This window comes from Balaenoptera musculus, chromosome 20, assembly GCF_009873245.2.
Source record: "Balaenoptera musculus isolate JJ_BM4_2016_0621 chromosome 20, mBalMus1.pri.v3, whole genome shotgun sequence".
Lineage (NCBI taxonomy): Eukaryota > Metazoa > Chordata > Mammalia > Artiodactyla > Balaenopteridae > Balaenoptera > Balaenoptera musculus.
Window position 1 is genome coordinate 58,567,686 of NC_045804.1, and position 19,127 is coordinate 58,586,812.

A 19,127-nucleotide genomic window follows, 5' to 3' on the forward strand; every position below is an offset into this window, starting at 1 on the left:
CTGAGGCTCAGAGGGGCTGTGCCCGGCTCAGGGCTTCACGTTATGCCTTGGAGGGGCTCCTGGGAGTTCCCAGACTGAGCAAGGGTGCCCGGGGGCCCGCTCCCAGTGTGCCCTGGACCCCCAGCTGTGGGTCCTTCCGAGCACCTCTAGCTGTAAAGACACCCTCATCCTTTGCCTGACCCCCAGCAGAGATCCAAGGGGACACGCCACCCCACGACCCTGGCTGTGAGAGGCTCCTGTGTGCATGCGCCACGCCGTGGTCTGCAAATGCCCTGCTGCGTCCCTACCGCATCCCCGTAGGACAGCACGGGGTCGAAGAGGCTATCCAGGTAGCAGTCCAGTCCTTTGTGGGGCACAGCGGGCTCCCCACGGCCGTCCGAGTCTGGCGGGGTTGGGGGATACAAAAGTCAAGTTCTTTTCTCCTGCTGACCACCACTCCCGGCTCCCAGGCTCCCTCCCCACCGGAGACAGCGGCCACTGCTGGTTGACCTTGGTGGGTCGCTGTCCCTCTCTGTGCCTCAATCTCCCCATTTGTACCATCCTCATTGTGGCTGCAGTACCCATCGGAGTTGGCCATGACGGGCACGTGCCCCGGGGGCTGGGGCCTAGTGGGCACGTCCTCGTCCGAGTCCCAGCTGTTTCCAAAAACCCTGTGGGGACGGAGAACACAGAGCAGCTGACCCCCCAGAGACCCAGAGCCCTCCCAGAACCCCCGTTCTCTCCTGTGCCCCGGAACTGGCTGACTCTCTCCCTTTAAAGGCAGGGCCCTTTGGCGAGCCCCACCTCCGTGAGGACCTTGAAGCTTAAGTTCAGAACGCAGTCCCCCACCGCCAGCATCCGGGAGGGGGGACCTTGTGCTAGGAGAGGCCATCTCTACCTGGGACCTCCCCTGCCAGCCGTGGGCCCCTCTGCACCCACGATGAAGTAGGCTTTCTGTCGCGGGAACTCCCTGAGTAGCTCGAGGTCCGACACCAGGTCCAGCACGTAGTCGTGGCCGGCCAGCTCTGCCCACTGGACCCCCTTCTTCATAGCCACCGTCCAGCCCCGCCAGCCGTCGGCCAGCCCCCTGGAGACAGCACGCGAAGGGCTGGGAGTAAGGGACAGAGCCGAGAGGCACCGCCGGGGGAGACCCTGGGATGGGAGCCAGACACCACTCATGGCCGGAGTGGACCCTCCGGGGCTGGGGGCCTGGCCTCTCGCCCCTCCCTTCCTCCTTCCGAGGTGCACAGGGGCGCACTGGGTGGGGCGTTCCAGGAGCCCACCTGTGCCTCAGAATGTCTCCGGCCACCTCTTCCCCCGTACTCCAGGAGTGCACTGGGCAGGAGAGCTGGTCACCTGGGCGGCAGCAGGTGCAGGGCTCAGCCCGGAGCGTCTGCGGGCCAGTCCTGCCGCTTCCCGCTCTCGTCCTGGACCCTGAACTTGCATCTCACGGCCCTGGCTCCCCTCCCCCCTCCCAGGTCCAGCCCCCGTGTGCCCACACGCTGACCTCTCTCCAGGGCTACATCGCACAGGCCCCTCCCCAGCGTCTCCTAACCCCAGGCTACTGGCGCCTGCTGACTCCAGCTGCCCCTCCGTGGGGCGGGGGCGGGGGGGCGGGGGTGCGGGGAGCAGCGCCGCGCAGGGAGGGCAGCTCACCGTTGAAGCAGCCCACGTCCAGAGCCATCCCGGCCTTCTCCTGGGTTGCTGTCCACTCGAGCTGGGTCGGAGGGAAGGTGCGGGCAGCGCCAGGGCCCTGCTGTTGGGCCTGGCCCATGGCCTGCATGAGGCGATGTTGACACACAGCCTGGAAGCCATTCCGCCCATAATCAGACACAAACCTGATGGGTAGGAGTTGGCGCGAGGATGAGGAGGGACCCGAGGCTAGCCGGGCGTGGGGGAAGACCCCGCGGCTAGTCAGAGGGCCCAGGCCGGCCCAGAGCTCTGAGAGTGGTCTACAGATGATCTCGGGCAGCCCGGAGTTCCTGGGCTAAGCGGAAAGCGTCCAGGCCAGGGGCCCAAGGACGGCCAAAGAGGTTCCAGGTTGGCCCACCTAAGCTTGTTGGGAGCAAAATGTCACTGCCAGGGTAGGGTCTGCAGGGGGTGTGGGCAAAGACCTGGCCTCTGGGGACTCCCTCCGTTCCCTCACCAGGCCACCCCGGGCGGTCATCGGCCCTCTCTGAGCCTGCTTCCAAGTTCACAGAGACGGCCGTGAGGGATCAACCTGACCCAGGGCCAACCAGCCTGATCCCTGTCAGAGGCGGGCACTGCTCGTGCCGGGCTCCCTGCCCCCTCCCCACTGCTGGCAGCCTGGCCAGGAGCACCAGAGGAGCAGGCAGGCAGCAGCTACCAGAGGGAAGCTAGAGCCGTGCCCACGGGAAGCCCAGCAAGCAGGGAGTGGCCCTGCCCCCGGCACAGATTCCCAGGGCCGGCCAAGGGAGCTGCCCCTACTGCACGCGGCTCCGGGGAGCTCTGCACGCTCCATGGTTCACAGCTACCCTGTGAGGTGGGTCCTGTTACCATCCCCAATTTCCAGGTAAGGAAAGAGGCTCAGAGACGGGCAGTGACTTGACCCAGGTCACACAGCAAGTAAGTGTCAGAACTAGGATGCGTGCCCAGGGCCTGCTTGAGCTCTTTCCCTTGCAAATCATTCTTATCACCCAGCATGGTGACATCATCATCACCATCATCTTATCAAGACCAGGATGCTGACAAGGGCTACAGCACACAGCACTTACTGTGAGCCTGTCTCTGTTCTAACCACTTCACACGTGTTTGCACGTTTAATCCTCACACAGCCTACTACGTAGGTACTCTTATCAGCCCCATTTTATAGGACAGGAAACAGGCTCAGAAAGATTAAGTAACTTGCCCAAGGTCACCCAGGTCATACGCGGCTGAGCTGGGATTTGAACACAGACTGTCGGAGTCTACACTCTTAACCATACCGCTGCACCCCGCCCCCCACGATGTGAGAGGTCAGCGCCTCTCTTCCAAATTCCCCGCACCCTGGGCTGGCTACTTCCGAGTTCCAGAAGCCCTGTATCCCGTCTCACCCGACTCCTGCCCTCCGCAGTGAAGCCCCGGGCCAGCCCCCAAGCCTGAGCTTCCAAGGACCGAGCCTCCCTCCTGGCCTAGCCTGACCTGGCGTCCGCCCCGGGCCACACGGCTCCACTCACTTGAGCAGGTACTTGTCGAGGCGCGGGGAAGGCGCAAAGCCGCCAAGGCAGGCGGCCAGCAGGAGCCAGCCCCGCTCAGCGTTGTGGGCACTGGGGTTGCGCCACACCTGGTTGGCCAGCTGCGCCAGGATCTCATCCCGCAGCTCGGGCACCGCCAGCCCTTTCTGCACGATGTAGTTCCCGAAGACATGGTCCCGGGCTCCATGCAGCTGGGGGTCGCCCATGAAACGCAGGATCTGGCCACAAACAGACTCTCCTGGGCCTCTCGGGGGGCTGTTCCCGCCAGGTCCCCACCCCCACCCCACATCCCTCTCGTGTCCTTCTCATGTCCCCATACCCATATGAAAGTCCCCCATGTTACAGTGTAATAGCCATAGCCTGGGCCAGGTGACCAAGCCTTTGGGAAAAATCAAGGTTCTCCTGCTCATGAACCTTCTATAGCCCCAGCCCCTCCCCGCACCCCCGGCCTCCAGGAGGCCCCTCACCTCCTGCACCATCCACGCCCCAGAAGGTACTTTCTAACGTGCATATCCGACCACATCCCTCCCAGGCTCATGGCTTGGGCTAGTAGAGGGTCCAGGAGGGCAAGGCGAGGGGCCTCGCCATCTGGCCTCGGGGGCAGGGGCTATGAATTCGAAGGTGGTCTAGGCAGACCCATACCAGCTTGAAGATGCCCACGGCCTCTGCATGATACTCCGCCGGCAGCCGTGTGAGGGGCGTCCTCAGGGGCAGTGTCAGCATCCCGAAGGCAGGTTCCTGGGGGCACAGGGCAGGCACGTGGGCACAGAGCGGGCACGTAGGCACAGAGCTGGCACGTGGGCACAGGGCAGGCACGTGGGCACAGGGCTGGCACGGGGGCACAGGGCGGGCACGTGGGCATAGAGCTGGCACGTGGGCACAGGGCTGGGACTGACGGGCGCGTCTGGATCCACTGCTCTGGGCCAGGTCGGGGCACACCAGCCTGGGAAACACAGGTCCCCAGCGTGCAGACGGGTAACCGGTTTGCAGAGGGGCAGACCTCAGCGTATCGGGGACAGAGCCCCCGTGAGGCCCCCTCAGAGGGCAGGAAATGAGGAGCAGGGATGTGTGCTACGGATCCACCGCTCGTTAAGCTTCTGAAATGTTTCCAAACAGCCACTTCCCGAGCCCCTGAGGGCCCTCCACTGCTATCCAGGCCCCCTGGAGACCCCGGACTCCGCACGGCCCAGCAACTGAAAGACTCATACCTGATCCCACAGGGCGTGGCCGGGAGCCAGCCCCAGGCTGAGGACAGTGCCAGTTCTACTGGGCCTCTGCCAGCCCTTACCTTGAAGTGGCACCGGACAAACTTGGCCATGGGGTAGTTGTTGATATCCAGGGGCAGCGTGACCCGGGGCTCAGCCTGAAGCCGGGGAGTCCGCACGGGGGCCACCCGGGGCACCTGGCCTGTCCTGAGGCCTGTGGACAGAGGAGGTCATGAGGGGCCTGGTCCCCTCGCGCACCCGCTCCCACCACACTGCCTGGCGCTGACGTACCCGCCACTGCTCGCAGGAGCCCAGCCAGCTCCACCGGGACCTCCAGGTGCCCCACAGACACCACCTGCCGCTTGCTCAGCTCCTGGGGGGAAGGCACAGGGTGAGGAAACAGGGCTGCTGCTCCCCCACCTGCCGGCCTCCCTTCCTGTCCCCTGCGGCCACCCGGACCCCCGCACCCACCTCCTGCCCCCGTAGCCGCGCCTCCGCCACCCAGAGCCTCCGCTCCGCCCTCGGCTGCAGGAGAGCAGATGGTCAGGGCGGGCAGCGGCGGGCAGAGGCGACGGCCCCAGGCCCACCTCACAGACGGGGGCAGAGGCGCGGCCAGAGAAACGGGCTGTGGGAAAAGACAGCGAGAGAGACACAGGCAGAAGGCACAGAGCGACACTTTGGGGAAGGAGAGACGCACAGGATTTCTGGGAAGTAGCAGGGAGACGTGTGACGGGGCCCCTCCCGGGCGCCCACAGAGCCTCCAGTAAAGGCGCAGCTCCTCGGGGCTTTGGGGTCATGTCTGTCTGTCTGGCGGTGGGTTACACAACAACACGCCGAGACCGGCACGAAGGCAAGAGCAACACCAGAGCCGGTGCTGTTCAGGTTGCCAAATTCTAATCGTGCCCGGTTACTGGGGCCCCTGCTGTGAGCCCTGCACTAGCCACACCCTTCCCATGCAGCCTCTCAGTCAACCCCCTGCACACCCCAAGGGTTGGGTGGGGAGATCGCAGCTACAGAGGGCCCAGCGGGGATTCGAACCCAAGCCTGCCCCAGCCAACAGTCTCCGCCTGGGGGCCAAGTGCTTCCTCCCCGTTCCTGCTGCCCCCCCCCCCAGAGCCCGACGGGGCAGGCCTGGCTCCTGGGAGGAGGGCGAGGGGCAGGCCTGCAGCACCTTGAGGTGACGCCGGTGGCTTGTGCACGTGTGCACCAGGGCCCGGAACTTCACCAGACGCCTCCTCATCTGCTGATACCGCTGCCTGGGGGTGGGGAGAAAAGGAGGGTCTGGGTAGGGGGGTTTGGGGGCAGGGGTCATGAGTGACCAAGGGGCAGAGATGCCCACACCCGCCTTGCTTGGGTATCAGTGCCCACACTTCACTCCAGGGCCCTTTGCACAAAGGGAAACAATCTCAGAGAGGGGCAGTGACTTGGCCAAGGTCACACGACAACCTGAGTGGCAGGACCTGGATGAAACCATCTGGACCATGTACTTCCAATCAGGTTGTAGTCCCAGGGTATAGGACATGCTGGGGGGGAGCCCTCTTGGCTAGAGGGATTCCCACCCACCGGTCACAAGTACCAGGGGGTGGGAGGAAGGACATCCAAAAGCAGAGACACAGAGAGTCTGATCACCCTTCCTGCAGAGGCCCTACTCTCAGCTTGCATGCCTCCAGGAACAGGGAGCCCACTACCCAAGTTCAGGCTCGGCCTTTCCAGAGCCTAGCCGTTGGACTCCAGGGAGTCCTGCCCTCTCTGGGCCACACCTGGCCAGGTAGCCACGGGCCCGGCTCTGCAGCAAGATGATCTTGCGGCGCAGGGAGCGGAAGCGCCGCTGGATGAAGAAGCCGCGGAGGCAGCGCTGCAGCGTGAGGGCCGCCAGGTTCAGGACGTGCTCCCGCATGCCCTCCAGCAGCTGGTGCAGGTGCTCCTTCAGGAACAGCTGAGGGCAGGAGGCAAGGACTGAGGCAGGGGAAGGCCATGTGACTGCCTGGAGGCCCTTCCCTCTCCAGAAGTCCAGGGAGGCAGACAGACAAGGCAGCCCTGGAGTCGGCGGAGGACGCGCTGGGTCTGGAGAGGTGGGGGAAGGCGGGATGGTGAACTAGGCGTGGGAACAGCCGGGCAAAGTCCGGAGGTAGGATCAGCGTCCATTTACCAGCTCAGCTGGATGGCCTCTGGGACAGCAGCCTGCAGTCGGAGTGTTTCTGAGCCCACAGGCTCCAGCCGTGGGGCACCCAGGGGCTGAGTGCCGGCGGGACTCACCTTGCTGATGCCGACGCGGTACATGTTTGGCGTGACCGTGCACAGGCGGCTCAGCACAGACACACACACGTCCCCACTGGCTGGTAGGCTGTGCTGGAGGGCCACTAGACAGCGGTACCTGCAGGGCGCAAACCCAGTGTGGGTCTACGGGACCCACCCGGTCACCTGCAAGACCTCGGGGTCACCACCCCCAACCCCCGTCTCCCAGAAGCCCGAGTCCCAGCAGTGCCTCTACTCATAGTGTCTTCTAACCAGAAAAAGGCTTTCTGTCCTCAAGACTCTGCTGAGGACTTCCCTGGTGGCACAGTGGTTAAGAATCCGCCTGCCAATACAGGGGATATGGGTTCGATCCCTGGTCCGGGAAGATCCCACATGCCGCGGAGCAACTAAGCCCATGTGCCACAGCTACTGAAGCCTGCGTGCCTAGAGCCCGTGCTCTGCACCACAATGAGAAGTCCGTGCTCTGCAACAAAGAGTAGCCCCGCTCGCCGTAACTAGAGAAAGCCTGCGCGCAGCAACGAAGACCCAACACAGCCAAAAATAAATAAATGAATAAAATAAAAGAGGCCTTAAAAGTAAGCTCAAAAATTATGAAAATTAAAAAAGAAAAATACTGAGCAACCCGAAAACTGTAATAAATTGTTTCAGTAGAATAAGGTGATTTACCGCCATCTGCTGGAAACTTGTCAAAATAACTATTAAAATTACTATTCTTTGGAATCAACACACACACGATAAAACTATGAAAAAATGCAAAAGAGTAAATACATCTTCCATATAACAGCTAACATGCGCTAGTCTTGTGTACTGCACAATCTGAGCAACTGTGCCCTATTCATCCTGGGTTGCGTATTCCTAGGGCCACGGTGGGCTGGGAAGGGGTCTGTGGAGCTCAGAACCGCCCTGACCGAGGTACCTGTCGATGAACACCTGGAAGGGCAGCCGCACCGGAAAGCCCTCCTTGCGGATCCGCACAGTCTCCAGCACCCCCGAATAGCGTAACTGGGCCATCACCACCTCTGGCTCAAAGAGGCCTGGCTCCTGGGGGAAGGCCCAGATAGGGAGCCTGCACATTGGCCCAACAGATGGAGGGCCAGAGAGGCAAAGCCACTCACCCAAGGTAACACAGCATGGGGAGAGAACTTGGCTCCCCCAGGGACCTCAGCCATCACATACCTTCTTGTGGTTGGGCTTCAGGCACCTGACGAACAAGGGGTTACACCTGGGCAGGGGCGGGAGGAGGGCAGTGTGAGGCCCCAGAGAAGGAGGGTGCTTACCCCTGAGGGTCACAGGGTGGGTCAGAGGTGAGGCTGGGTGCCCGCGCCCCTGCCACGCCCACCTCTCCATCTTTTCCACCAGATCCAGGAGCGACTGCTGGAACTTAGCGGCCACCGTGTGCGCCTTGTAGAGCCGGGTGACGGAGCTGCTCTTGCCCAGGCGCTGAGGGGCAGCCTGTGGGGCGTGGCTGGAGAAGAGGTGTGCCACCACCTGGGCCAGTCAGCGGTCAAGGCGCGGGAGACAGGAGACAGGGATGGGGAGGGACCCAGAGGCAGAAACGAGGAGAGACAGACAGGGAAAGAACAAAAGGCGTCAGTCTCTGGGCCAGAGAGATCAGAAAAGTGACCCGCTGGACCCCTGTCCTCTCTGCGAGGCCGTGTCCTCCCGGCTGGCATACCTCTCAAGGGAGGGTGCTCAGCACCTTCCAAGGGGCCCGCCCGTGGCTGGGGAACACACAGGCACTGACTCCGTGCCTGGCCCCGAGGTGGCCTGTTACAGACCTGGCCGTGAACTCTGGCAATGACCTCAGGGGGAGGGTGCCCATTTGACAGAGGGGCAAGTGGAGGCCGAGAAGGTGTGGGGATGGAAGAACCGCTCAGGGAGGGACGGGCTGGGGTGAGCCAGAGGCAGGACCGGGCTGGGGGAGGGGCCTAACGGTGGGCTGGGTGCTCAGGCTGCGGGGGGCTGGGGTGGCGAGGCGAGGCCGCTCACCCGTGTCCGGCTCCGCACAAACAGGTCCAGCACGTCCTGGCGCACCTGGTCATGGTTCTTGTCCAGGAACTTGTGCACCTGGAAAGGGGGAGGGGCGGGCAGCTCCGGCTGGACCCCACCCCCACCCCACGCAGCCCCGGGGTGCGTCAGCCCGCCTGCTCCCCTCCTCCTCCCTCCTCCTAACGGTGGGTCAGGGGCTCACAGCCCCAGGTGACCCTGGCCCTGCCCCTCCAGGCCTCGGCCTCCCTGCCTATCCTAGGAGGGACAGGCCCCCCCCCGCTCTGGTCTCCCCCCTCCTGCCCCACTAGCCTCTCCACTCCCAGGACAGGGGCAGTAGCCACAGCGTCACGTGACCAGTCCACGTCTTGGCCCCATCCTCAGTGAGGACACTGTCCTGTGCCCATTCTACGGATAAGGAAAACGAGACCCAGTGGGGACAGAGGCTAAAAATCCTGGCCTGAGACATCTCCAGGGCAGGAATGAGCCGAGGTGACAGTGGTGACAGTGACCGCTGATGGGGGCTCCTCCTCATCACACCCGCCCTGGCTCTGGACTTCTCGCACTCACCCCATGAGACGGGCACTATTATTATCCCCACTTTCCAGATAAGGAAACTGAGGCTCAGAGAGGTAAAGTGACTTGGCCAAGGTCACACAGCTGAGGATCAGCAGGGCCAAAACTGGAACAGGTGCCAGTGTCTCCAGCGGCGGGGAAGGGCACTGGAGGCCATGGTTCTGGGTCTCACCTGGTAGGTGACTTTGCCCGCGTAGTGCTTGATGGTGAACTCGGGCAGTGGCATCTTGGGTTTGGAGTAGAGTGGGTTGGCGCCGTGGTGGTAATGGCACTTCTGCAGAAATGTGTGGTCTGTGGCCTGGGGGTAGGCGGCAGTCAGCGGGTGGACAGGGCCCCGGCATCCCATTCCTCGCCTAGTGGCAAATTCTCCAGCCCTGACTGGTCCCCAGTGAGCACCGGGGAGGAGGAACAAGTCCCCGTTTCCCCTGGCTGCCCACTGCTCGGGCTGGGGTGGCCTAAGTGGACCCTGAAGACGGGTGTGCTCCCAGCTGCCTCCCCTCCAGCTCAGCTGTCTCTGCACGCTCTAGTCCCACTGCCCAGAGCACCCATCCCACCCTTGTGTTTTCCAATCCGAATCTGAGGCCCAAGCACAAGGTCACCTCCTCCAGGAAGCCTTCTATGACTTCCCAGGCTGGTGCAGCCCCTCGTCCCAAGCCCCCATCCAGCCTCAGTCACCCCAGGTTTGAATGGCAGGTTGGGTGTCCTGAGCTCCCGACCCCACACCAGAGCAGAGAGGAATGCAGGACACGAGGCTCAGAGACGTCCAGCGTCCTGAGCAGGCTCACACAGCGCCGTGGCTCACCTGGGGGAAGCAGCACTGGTCGTCGAGGATGCGCAGGATGCCGTAGGGCTTCAGCGAGATGAGGTTGATGCAGGGCTGATTGTCGGCGAAGGCGATCTCCCGCCAGTCGATCTGCTCGCGGATGTACTCCTCCTGCAGGCGGCGGGCCTCTGCCTCCTAGCCCTGGGTCCCTCCCAGCCCGTCCCGCAGGCGGACGCCACCCGGGGGCCTGGCCAGGGCACCTCTGCGTGCGCGCCTCCCAGCCCGGGGAGCTCACTCCCCAGCGGGGCAACACGAACCCCCTCCTCTGGGCCCTGCTCCTCCCCCGGCCTGGAACGGCCCTGCCAAGGGTGAGGAGGACCCCCCAGGGGGCTCTCCTCTGCGCTCAGCACCCCGCGCCTGCCCCTCCATAACACAGGCCTTCGCGTGTGCTGCTCCCCAGCACAACCCACCTGCCTCCAAGGAGGCCCAGCGGCCAGCGGGGACGGGACAGAGAGCTGACGGAGGCCCCTCACCTGCTCCTCCTGGAAGACGATCTTGTTGAAGAGGTACTGGAGGCTCTCGTTTGCATAGTTGATGCACAGCTGCTCGAAGCTGTTGAAGCTCAGGTCCTGCCGGGCGTGTGGTGAGGCTGGGCCCGGCCCCTCCGTGGCCAGCAGCCCGTCCGTCCCGCCCAGGGCCTGCCCACCCCCCGGGCAGGCTCATCCCCGCCTTCCGCGGCCGCAGTTTCAGCAAACCGGAGCCCCGCCCACAGACCCCCTGCCCAGAGCCCTCGGTGGCTCCGACTGCGCACAGGGGAGAACCTGACAGTCCCATGCAAGGTGGCACATGCAGTGGCTGAAGCCCCAGGCTCTAGAACCTTCTGCCTGCGTTCCAATCCTGGCTCTGCCACTTTCTAACCCCCCATGCCTGAGTTTCCCCACCTGTAAAATGGGGATAAGGACAGTGCCCACCTCACAGAGTGGTTGTTCAGGATTAAGTGAACTAATAAGCAAAGTGCTTAGAACATCAGCTGGCACACAACAGGTGCCACGGGAGCCTCAGCTGCCACTTCTGTTATTCTGATTTTGCCTGTCTCTCTCCATGTCCCCCACCCTAACCGCCCAGATGACTTCCACCTCCCCAGACACCACGGCCCACACCTCTGAGCCTCCGCATAGGCTGTTCCCTCCACCTCAAATGCCGTGACTGGTTTTTAAGGAATTAGCTCAGGACGGCTCGTCCCTCTCCAGGAAACCTTACCTGATGCCTGCCCAGCTAGGGCTCTGCTCTAGGCTCCCCCAGCGCCAGGCTGCCTCTGTTACAGCTCTGACCACATGTGTTTGTCAGTGTCCATCCTCATCCCACCCAGTCCCTCCCGGAAGCGCCCCAAGGGCAGGGCCCAGGTCTGGTTCTTCCTGGGGTCCCTGGTGCTGCCCACAGGGCCTGGCGCCCGGAGGCCCCAGGGAGTGCTTGTGGGCGAGCGGAGGGAGATAATCATAGGGGAGGGCCCTGAACAGATGATTGTGCGAGAGCGCCCCCGGGGGCCCACCTCGAAGCCATAGATGTCCAGGATGGCGATGGACAGCGCGTCCTGCTGCGGGGACACCAGCGCGTTGACCCTGGCGATGAGCCAGCCAAACAGCAGCGCGTACAGGACCTTGGCGATGGCATCCCTGGAGCAGAGATGGTGTTTTGGTGGGGGGGGCAGGCACAGCGAGGGGGCGGGGGACCTGGGGCTCAGGCGGGAGGTGTGGCCTCACCTGGCATCCACGGCGCTCTCCACGGTCAGGGGGGTGAAGATCTTCTCTCGCATTGTCTCCTGCGGGGGATGCAGCCCCTGAGTGACAGCGGGTTGGCCACCACCTCCGGAAAGTCCCCAGAGGACTGGGGGTGGGGGGCGTGGGGAGGGGAGCCGGGGAGATGGTGTGACTTGTCTCAGGCACGAAGTCAGCCAGGGGCAGGACAGACACCCTCGTCCCCCCTTCTGCCTGGCTTGCTGGTGGGATGGGGGCTGCCGGTCTGAGGGGGAGACAGAGGCAGAAGCAGACACAACAGTGACATCAGCCTGGGGAGCGGGGAGGGCAGGGGTGGGGGAGATACTGGCCCAGCCAGGGGTCAGGGACGGCTCCCTGGAGCAGAGGGTACCTGTGTTGGGGCTTGAGGATCAGCAGGCGTGAAAAAGGGAACTGCATTCCAGGCAGAGGGAACAGCCTATGCAAAGGCCTGGAGACTGGTGCCAAATGCCTTTGGGGTCTGAGGTTACCCACCTCTGGCCAGACCCAGAAGATGGACAGGATGGGGAGGTGCGGGAGAGGGGCAGGGGGCCCACACAGGACAGGGCACAAAGCAGCTCCGTCCAGGCCTGGCAGGAGGCTTCGAGAGCATACCCCGCACCCAGGGACTCACGGTCACTTTGAAGGTGATGGCCTTCTGCAGGCCCTCGGGGGAGACCTGCAGCAGCTCGGCCACGGCCTGGATCTCCCGGGCGCTCACCACCGAGGCAACCTCCTGTGCGTCCGTCTGCAAAACACCCACAGGAGTGCGTTTTGAGCTAAATAAGCTTTTTATATGAGTTCCTATAAAAAACAGAAACAAGCAAGAACAGCCAGGAAGATTCTAAAACGGAAGAGGAGTACAGGGGGCCACTGGAGATAGTAAAACATAAAGTTAGAATAATTGAAACACTATGGGGACAGACACACAGTTTGTAAACAGGTCAACGAAGCACAATAAAAAAGTCAGGAATTAGACACAAATGTAAACAGGTCAACGAAGCACAATAAAAAAGTCAGGAATTAGACACAAACGTACACAGGAATTTTCAGTACGGGATAAATACGTATTTCTCAAATTGGGAGACTGAGTCACTATCTAAACAAAAAATCAAGATCCCTACCTTGTACCTTACTAGAATAAATTCCTGATGAACCAGAGATTTAAATGTTAAAAAAATAATCACAGAAACCACAAAAGGTCTTCAAACAATTATAGGCATAGGCTTTTATAATTTTAGAGAGATAGATCTCTAAAATAATAAAAAGTCTAAAATTTGTATAAGACTTGATAAATGAAATGCCTGAGAATAATTTTTTAAATCTGCATAGCAAAAAACCCCACCAAAAACCAAAACAGGAAAAAACCTGTAAACAACCAAAATATAAATGATAAACCAGAAAATATATTTGCAATTCACATTAGAGACAAAGAGCTGATTCCCTTAACGTATATAAAAAGCTCTCATACGTCGATTAGAAAAAGATAAACAACCCCAAAGCGGCGGGAAAAAGACCAGATGATCTGTGCTTCCGGCTGTGAGCTGGCGGTTTTTCAGCCAGTTCTTCAGCCTCCAGAAGACGCCCATGTCCCGAGGGAGCGGGCCGTGCGGCCGTGGTGTCCCCTCACCTCATACTTCTCAAAGTAGATGTTGCCCAGGTGCAGGATGGAGGCCAGGATGCGGAAGATGCTGTCCTGGTCCTCGGCGCTGAAGCCCAGCACCTCCATGGCGGCCAGCAGCCGGCGGAAGTCGTCCGCGTCGCTCTTCCCTGAGATCTCACAGTTCCCACCCTGGGCGAGGGCAGGGCAGGGGTCGGGGACCCTGGGTGGGGGCCAGGAGCCCTCAAGGTCCCTGCTCTGCCCCGGCCTGCAGTGTGGCCGGAGCTCCCAGTTCTCCTTCCCCTGCCGAGGGCCGGAGGCTCCGAGCGGGCACCGCACACCAGGCCCTGTGCTGAGGGCTTCGTGTACATTTCCTTCTAATCCTCACACACCCCTGCAAAGCGGGACTGTGCTGTCCCCATTTTACAGACGACGAAAGTGAGGCTCTGGAAGGAAGCGTAGTCGCTCCAGGCCGCTTAGTTCTATTCTAGGCTCCAGAAAAACAAAGAATCAGGTCGGCCTCCCCTACCCTGGCTTTGGACCCCAAAGACACGGCTGTCCCCCTTGCCACGATGAGACACCGCAAGTCCAAACTCACCCTCCCAAACCTCCACCACCTTCGCTGGCCATCAGGACGCCACGACTCGGCTCTCTCGGCCCACGCGGAGTGATGGGGGGAGGGGACCAGGCCAAGGGCCCTCAGACGCCCGCTGGCTCTCACCTGGTTCAGGTAGTAGTAGGTCTCGGCCTCCTGCAGGCTGAAGGCCTGCCGGAGCTGGGCGGGCAGCCCGGCCAGCAGCTCGTAGAAGATGTGGTAGTTCCTCTCGTTTTTGGCCTGTGGAGTGGGTTGGGGGCTGCAGAGAGGGGAGCCGCGGACCTAGGTGACCCCCGGACACACATACAAGCCCAGCTATGCCCACAGGTACAAGTGCACACACGGGCCTCAGGTGAGACCGGTGCCCCCGTGACTAGTGAGCCCCAGCTTGGCACTGGCGGGGCATTGGGGGGACCCTGGTGTGGTGGTGGGGAGGGGCTTTGGGCAGGATTTAACTCTGTTTGGAGAAATGAGAGAAAGGTGGCCCTTTTCGCATGTGTACCAGCTACACAAGCCTCTGCACACGTGTCCACGGACCAGACGTGTACTCGCAGGGCCAGCCAGGGTGGTGGGCACAGACTGTGGCCAGGCCTCAAGCCAGGCCCTTGGGACACAAAGGGGAACAAGGCAGACAGAAGCCCCTGGCCTCGTGGAGCCCACCTGCTGGCCGGGGAGACAGACCCTCAGCAGAGTACCGTGAGTGGCGAGAAGCGCTCTGCAGAGAAACAACGCAGCCGAGGGGGTGGGCAGTGGGGGGGGGGTGGGGGGCTGCATTTCTTCACCGGGGCCGCTTCCCTGGGGCGTGACCTTCAGCAAAGACTTGGAGGAAGTGAGGGGTTCGGCCACGCAGCTGTCTGCGGGAAGAGTGCTCCGGGTAGAAGGAACAGGCGCTGCAAAGGCCTTGTGGCAGGATGGGGCCAGGTGTGCCTCAGGGACAAGGGATGGGGCGCGGGGGAGGGGAGGAGACGCAGCCACAGGCGCGCGCGCGCACACACACACACACACACACACACACACACACACAGCCCGAGTGTCGTTCATCAGCTCAGCCAGGTGCCAGGCTCAGAGGGTCTGCACGCCCCACACCCAACTCCATCCTGACACACCTGAAACACGATCCTGGATTTCTCAAGCAGGTACTGCGAGGTTATGGCACCAGAAATCACGCCCCTGGGGAGGGAGCACAGTCAGCTACGCCGGGCACCGTGCACGCAAGGCCCTGGGGGGCTCCACCGCGGCCCACTCACCCTTCCAGAAAGATCTCCACAAACTTCCCGAAGCGGCTGGAGTTGTCATTCCTGACAGTTTTGGCGTTACCGAAGGACTCCAGGAGGGGTGTGGCCTCCAGGATCTGGGCGCCAGAGGAAGATCGGGCATTGCGGGGAGCCCACGGGGGCCTCCCCAGGTCCCCCACCGCCCACCCCACGCCACCCGCCCCACACCGCACAAGCGTGCACACACGCACCCCCCAATACCTTTATCTTCAAGAGCCGCCAGCACAGAGGAGGAGGGCGGGACAAGAACAGAAGCGGGTCACCTGCGGGACCAACCGGCTCCCCACAGGACGCCGGGGGCCTCCGACCGCGGAGGGAGTGGCTGAGCCCTCCCGGCCCCAGCTGAGAGCAAACCCCGGAGCCTCAGGGCCCCAGGTGTCTGGGCTCGGGGACCGTGGCGTGGCCTCAGCTGGGGGGTCTGCTGGGCCTTCCTGCCAAAGGGCTCCGGGGATGTTCTTGCCCCCCTCCCCAGCCACCGCCGGCCGTGACCCACCCAGTCTCCTGGAAAGGCCTCCTCCCTGCCCCGCCTTGCTCCCTCCAGGGGTCCTCCGCAACTCTCGGGAGGTCCCGTCCCCCCCCCCCGGCTCCCACCCCTCGGGCTCCAGGCCCTGCACGGCCCAGCCCCATCTCCTGTCCCCTCCCCACTCTGCCCAGCACTGCAGTCCCCTGACCGTGCCCGCGCCAGCCTCTGGGCACTGGCGCTCTGGCCCCCTGCAGCCCTCAGCCCTTCGTACGTCCGTGTCTCCCGCTAGAGCGTCAGCCCCACAGGCAGGACCCTGTGTGCACACACCTGGTGCTCAGCACCCACACAGGACCCGGCAGCAGGAGGCTCTCAACAAACACCTGCTGGGGGGGGGACCTCCCTGGCGGTCCAGTGGTTAGGACTCCGCGCTTCCACTGCAGGGGGTGCGGGTTCCATCCCTGGCTGGGGAACTAAGATCCCCATGTGCCGCACTATGCGGCCAAAACATACAAAAAAAAAAAAATCTGCTAAATGGATGAAATGGGGGGATAGCTCTTAATGAGAGCAGAGACGCCAGGGTGTTGTAGCTAATCACAGCACCCACTTATTAAGCACCTACTGCACGCCAGACCTTTTGCCCCAATTACAGCATCGTTAACAATCCTACGAGGTAGGTGCTAATATCGCCCTTGCTTACAGATCAGGAAACTGAGGCTGGGAGAGGTGAGGCAGCGTGCTCGGGACTCCAGGGTCGGAAAGAGCAAGGGCCCAACCCACCACAGCCCACGCTCGGCGACGTAAGCAGTGCTTTCTCTAGCTGCATCCTTTCCTCAGGATAAACTCTTAGGGGAGAAGTAGGGGGCCCGGTGTCCGCAGAAATGATACACATTACCTTGGGGACGGTGCCAGTTCCCTCCACCTGCTCACCCACAAGTGTCGCTCAGTCCCGGAAATACCGTGCCCACCGTACAGGGGAGTGGACTGAGGCCCAGAGAGCCACGGGGGCCGGCCTGGGGGTGCTTAGGGAGTCAGGGTGCGTCTGGGCTTTGGCCTGTACCGTCCCTTGTGGGCACCTGGGGGTGGGTTCTCTCCTCTAGTGCCCAGCACAGGGCAGGGCACACGGCCGGGGTGGGAACACCTGACCCCGTGGGGCCGTCCAGCCCAACCCGCGGGTGCGCCGGTGCCTGTGGCCCGGGCTGAGCAGCACCCAGCCACCCCGAGCCCCTACCCCAGGGAACCCTCGTCTCGTTCCCAGCCCAGAGGTGGAGCCTGTGGCCCAGACCTCGGCTGATCAAGGCACACCTGGGTCCAGTGAGGACGCGTGGCCAAAACCAGTCCAACAAGAGGGAGCCCTGAGGCCTCCTGGCCCGGTGGGCAGTGTGGGCCGTGGTGCTGTGGCACCATCGTGCTGACCACGGGAGACAGATGAGGATGATGTCCAAACGTGTGGGAGGGCGGGGCCGAGACAAGGGACGTCGTTTAAGACCCTGGGCCCAGCCTTGCCAGAAACTGACCCTAGACCCAGACCGTCCGATTGCAGGAGCGGGCCCAACGGCGGCCAGGAGGTGAGTGCACGGTCACCCCAGCCAGCAGGCACCTCTTCACAGCTCCTCTGTGCCCGGCCCGACCCCTCAGACCCAGTCACGCCCCGCGCCTCCGCCGTCCTCCCCGAACCCTGCCGAGACAGCTCCCCGCCGTGAACCTCAGACCCCAGCCCCTCCACCCCGGCACTCTGGGACACTGGGCAAGTCACTGCCCTCCCAGGCCTCAGTTTCCCAGCTCCCAGGGCTGCCGCGAGGCTCCGGTGCCGACAGAGCGGAAGGCTCCCCGCACACAGGAGGCGCCTGACGCACACGGCCGCCTGTCTACGCAGCCAGTCCTCCCGGGAGTCTACCCTTAGAGGCCTGACCCCCGGCCTGGAGCAAAGGGATGATCTGGTTGGCCTCCAGGAGACCCAGGCTGGGATGGGAGGGGCTGGCAGGCCAAGGTCGGTATCAGAAGTGGCCTGCCAGGAAGTGATCTCTCCTGACCACAAAGCCTGGGCTGACCCCCTCCTCACCGAGGGCCCAGCAGCCCCTGCCCAGTAACCCCAGATCACCTGCAGAGGTCGCCACCAGCTGGGACACTGTGGCCACTGCAAACCTCTGGAGGGCTGGGCCGGAGTCTGAGCGTCAGGTTGTGGAGTCTGAGCTGGCGGGCCTCGGCCTCTGCCCCGCCTCCCCTGAGCTCCAGGCTCCTGGCACATCTACCGTCTCCCACCACCTGTGCAGGGACGCCCGGCAGACCCTCAAGGGCACCTGCGTCTTCTCTCCATATCCTGCCCCTCAGCTGTTGGCTGCTCCTGTGACTCAGGCCGAATGCCTGGGGCCAGCTTGGACGTCCCCTCTTACAGCCCCGTCTGGTCCCTCACCAAGTCCTGGAACCGCACCCAGGCCAGCTGTGCTCACAAACCCCGCTGTCACCTCTCTGGTTCGAGCCACCATCCTCCCTCGCCTGGACCACATGCTGCCCCTCTGCCGACCCAGCACACCACACCTGCTGGACCCCCAGGGCCTTCACACCTGCTCTTCCCCAGATGTCTGCAGGCCCCACTGCCTTGCCTTCTCAGCGGGACCTGCCCTGACCCCCATGCCTGAAATTGCAGTCCCCAACACGCCCCATCCTCCTCTCTACGCTTCCCTACAACTTAACCCTTTCACATACACAGAATTTACCTGTCCGCTATTTTCCTTCCTGCCGCCTACAGTAGAACAAAATTCCCACAAGATGGAAACATTTATCAGACTCTTGTTGCTGCTGCCTGCTCCCCAGAGCCTAGCCTGGGCCTGGCACACAGCAGGTCCTCGGGAAACCGTTACAGAGGTTCTGACGTTCTTGGGTTCAGAGAACTCAGCTCTCTAAGCAAACCTCCAATGCTGCAGACCCCAGCCAGGCCTTCTCAGTGCCCCAGCCTCTCCTGACCCTACACTGGCCATCGCACACATTCGGGCCTGTCCTGCCTCTTTCACGACCATGAATGTGAGGCCAGGCGGGAGGAGTGGACGACGCCCCCTGCCCACGTGGCCTCTGCTGGGGCCGCCCCAGGGGCTGGAACGCAGAGCTGCAGGGGAAGGCAAGCAGGAGAGAACTCGCGGGAGGGGAGGCAGCAAGAGCCCCAAGTCCTACGAGGCCTCTCCGTGCAGCCCTGGGCTCGGCCACCCATCCTCCAAGTGGGGCCACAGAGTCTTGCCTCTCGAGGAGCACAAGGGGCGCTGGGCTGAGGGCCCTGGGGGGACAGACGCACCTGCCGTGTGACGCCCCGTTTCTGGTTCATGGCCGCCAGGTAGCGCAGAATCAGCTTCGTGGCCTCAGTTTTTCCAGAGCCGCTCTCTCCGCTGACCGGGCAGAGGGGCAGAGTGAGCTGCAGCCTGTTCACGGCCTCTTCGGGGCTCCCCTGACCCCACCGTGACGCAGGAAGACACGGG

General features: G+C 62.7%; 1 protein-coding gene across 1 annotated transcript in view; it reads right to left on the reverse strand.

Moving 5' to 3' along the window:
* Positions 1-19,127, reverse strand: part of MYO15A (myosin XVA) — a 50,281-nt gene that overhangs the window by 23,379 nt on the left and 7,775 nt on the right. Inside the window, exons 7-35 of the mRNA XM_036838184.1 lie at positions 18,947-19,037; positions 15,402-15,407; positions 15,174-15,277; positions 15,033-15,096; positions 14,053-14,166; positions 13,362-13,523; positions 12,366-12,479; positions 11,720-11,778; positions 11,509-11,632; positions 10,493-10,588; positions 9,999-10,130; positions 9,369-9,494; positions 8,624-8,701; positions 7,974-8,122; positions 7,811-7,856; positions 7,551-7,675; positions 6,635-6,752; positions 6,139-6,314; positions 5,550-5,634; positions 4,850-4,903; positions 4,670-4,751; positions 4,462-4,592; positions 3,816-3,911; positions 3,156-3,391; positions 1,636-1,817; positions 1,263-1,335; positions 878-1,066; positions 490-650; positions 288-382 (exon numbers count right to left, since the gene is read on the reverse strand). Of these exons, the coding sequence (XP_036694079.1) occupies positions 288-382; positions 490-650; positions 878-1,066; positions 1,263-1,335; positions 1,636-1,817; positions 3,156-3,391; positions 3,816-3,911; positions 4,462-4,592; positions 4,670-4,751; positions 4,850-4,903; positions 5,550-5,634; positions 6,139-6,314; positions 6,635-6,752; positions 7,551-7,675; positions 7,811-7,856; positions 7,974-8,122; positions 8,624-8,701; positions 9,369-9,494; positions 9,999-10,130; positions 10,493-10,588; positions 11,509-11,632; positions 11,720-11,778; positions 12,366-12,479; positions 13,362-13,523; positions 14,053-14,166; positions 15,033-15,096; positions 15,174-15,277; positions 15,402-15,407; positions 18,947-19,037 (3,268 nt within the window). The remainder of the gene's footprint in view (positions 1-287; positions 383-489; positions 651-877; positions 1,067-1,262; positions 1,336-1,635; positions 1,818-3,155; positions 3,392-3,815; positions 3,912-4,461; positions 4,593-4,669; positions 4,752-4,849; positions 4,904-5,549; positions 5,635-6,138; positions 6,315-6,634; positions 6,753-7,550; positions 7,676-7,810; positions 7,857-7,973; positions 8,123-8,623; positions 8,702-9,368; positions 9,495-9,998; positions 10,131-10,492; positions 10,589-11,508; positions 11,633-11,719; positions 11,779-12,365; positions 12,480-13,361; positions 13,524-14,052; positions 14,167-15,032; positions 15,097-15,173; positions 15,278-15,401; positions 15,408-18,946; positions 19,038-19,127) is intronic.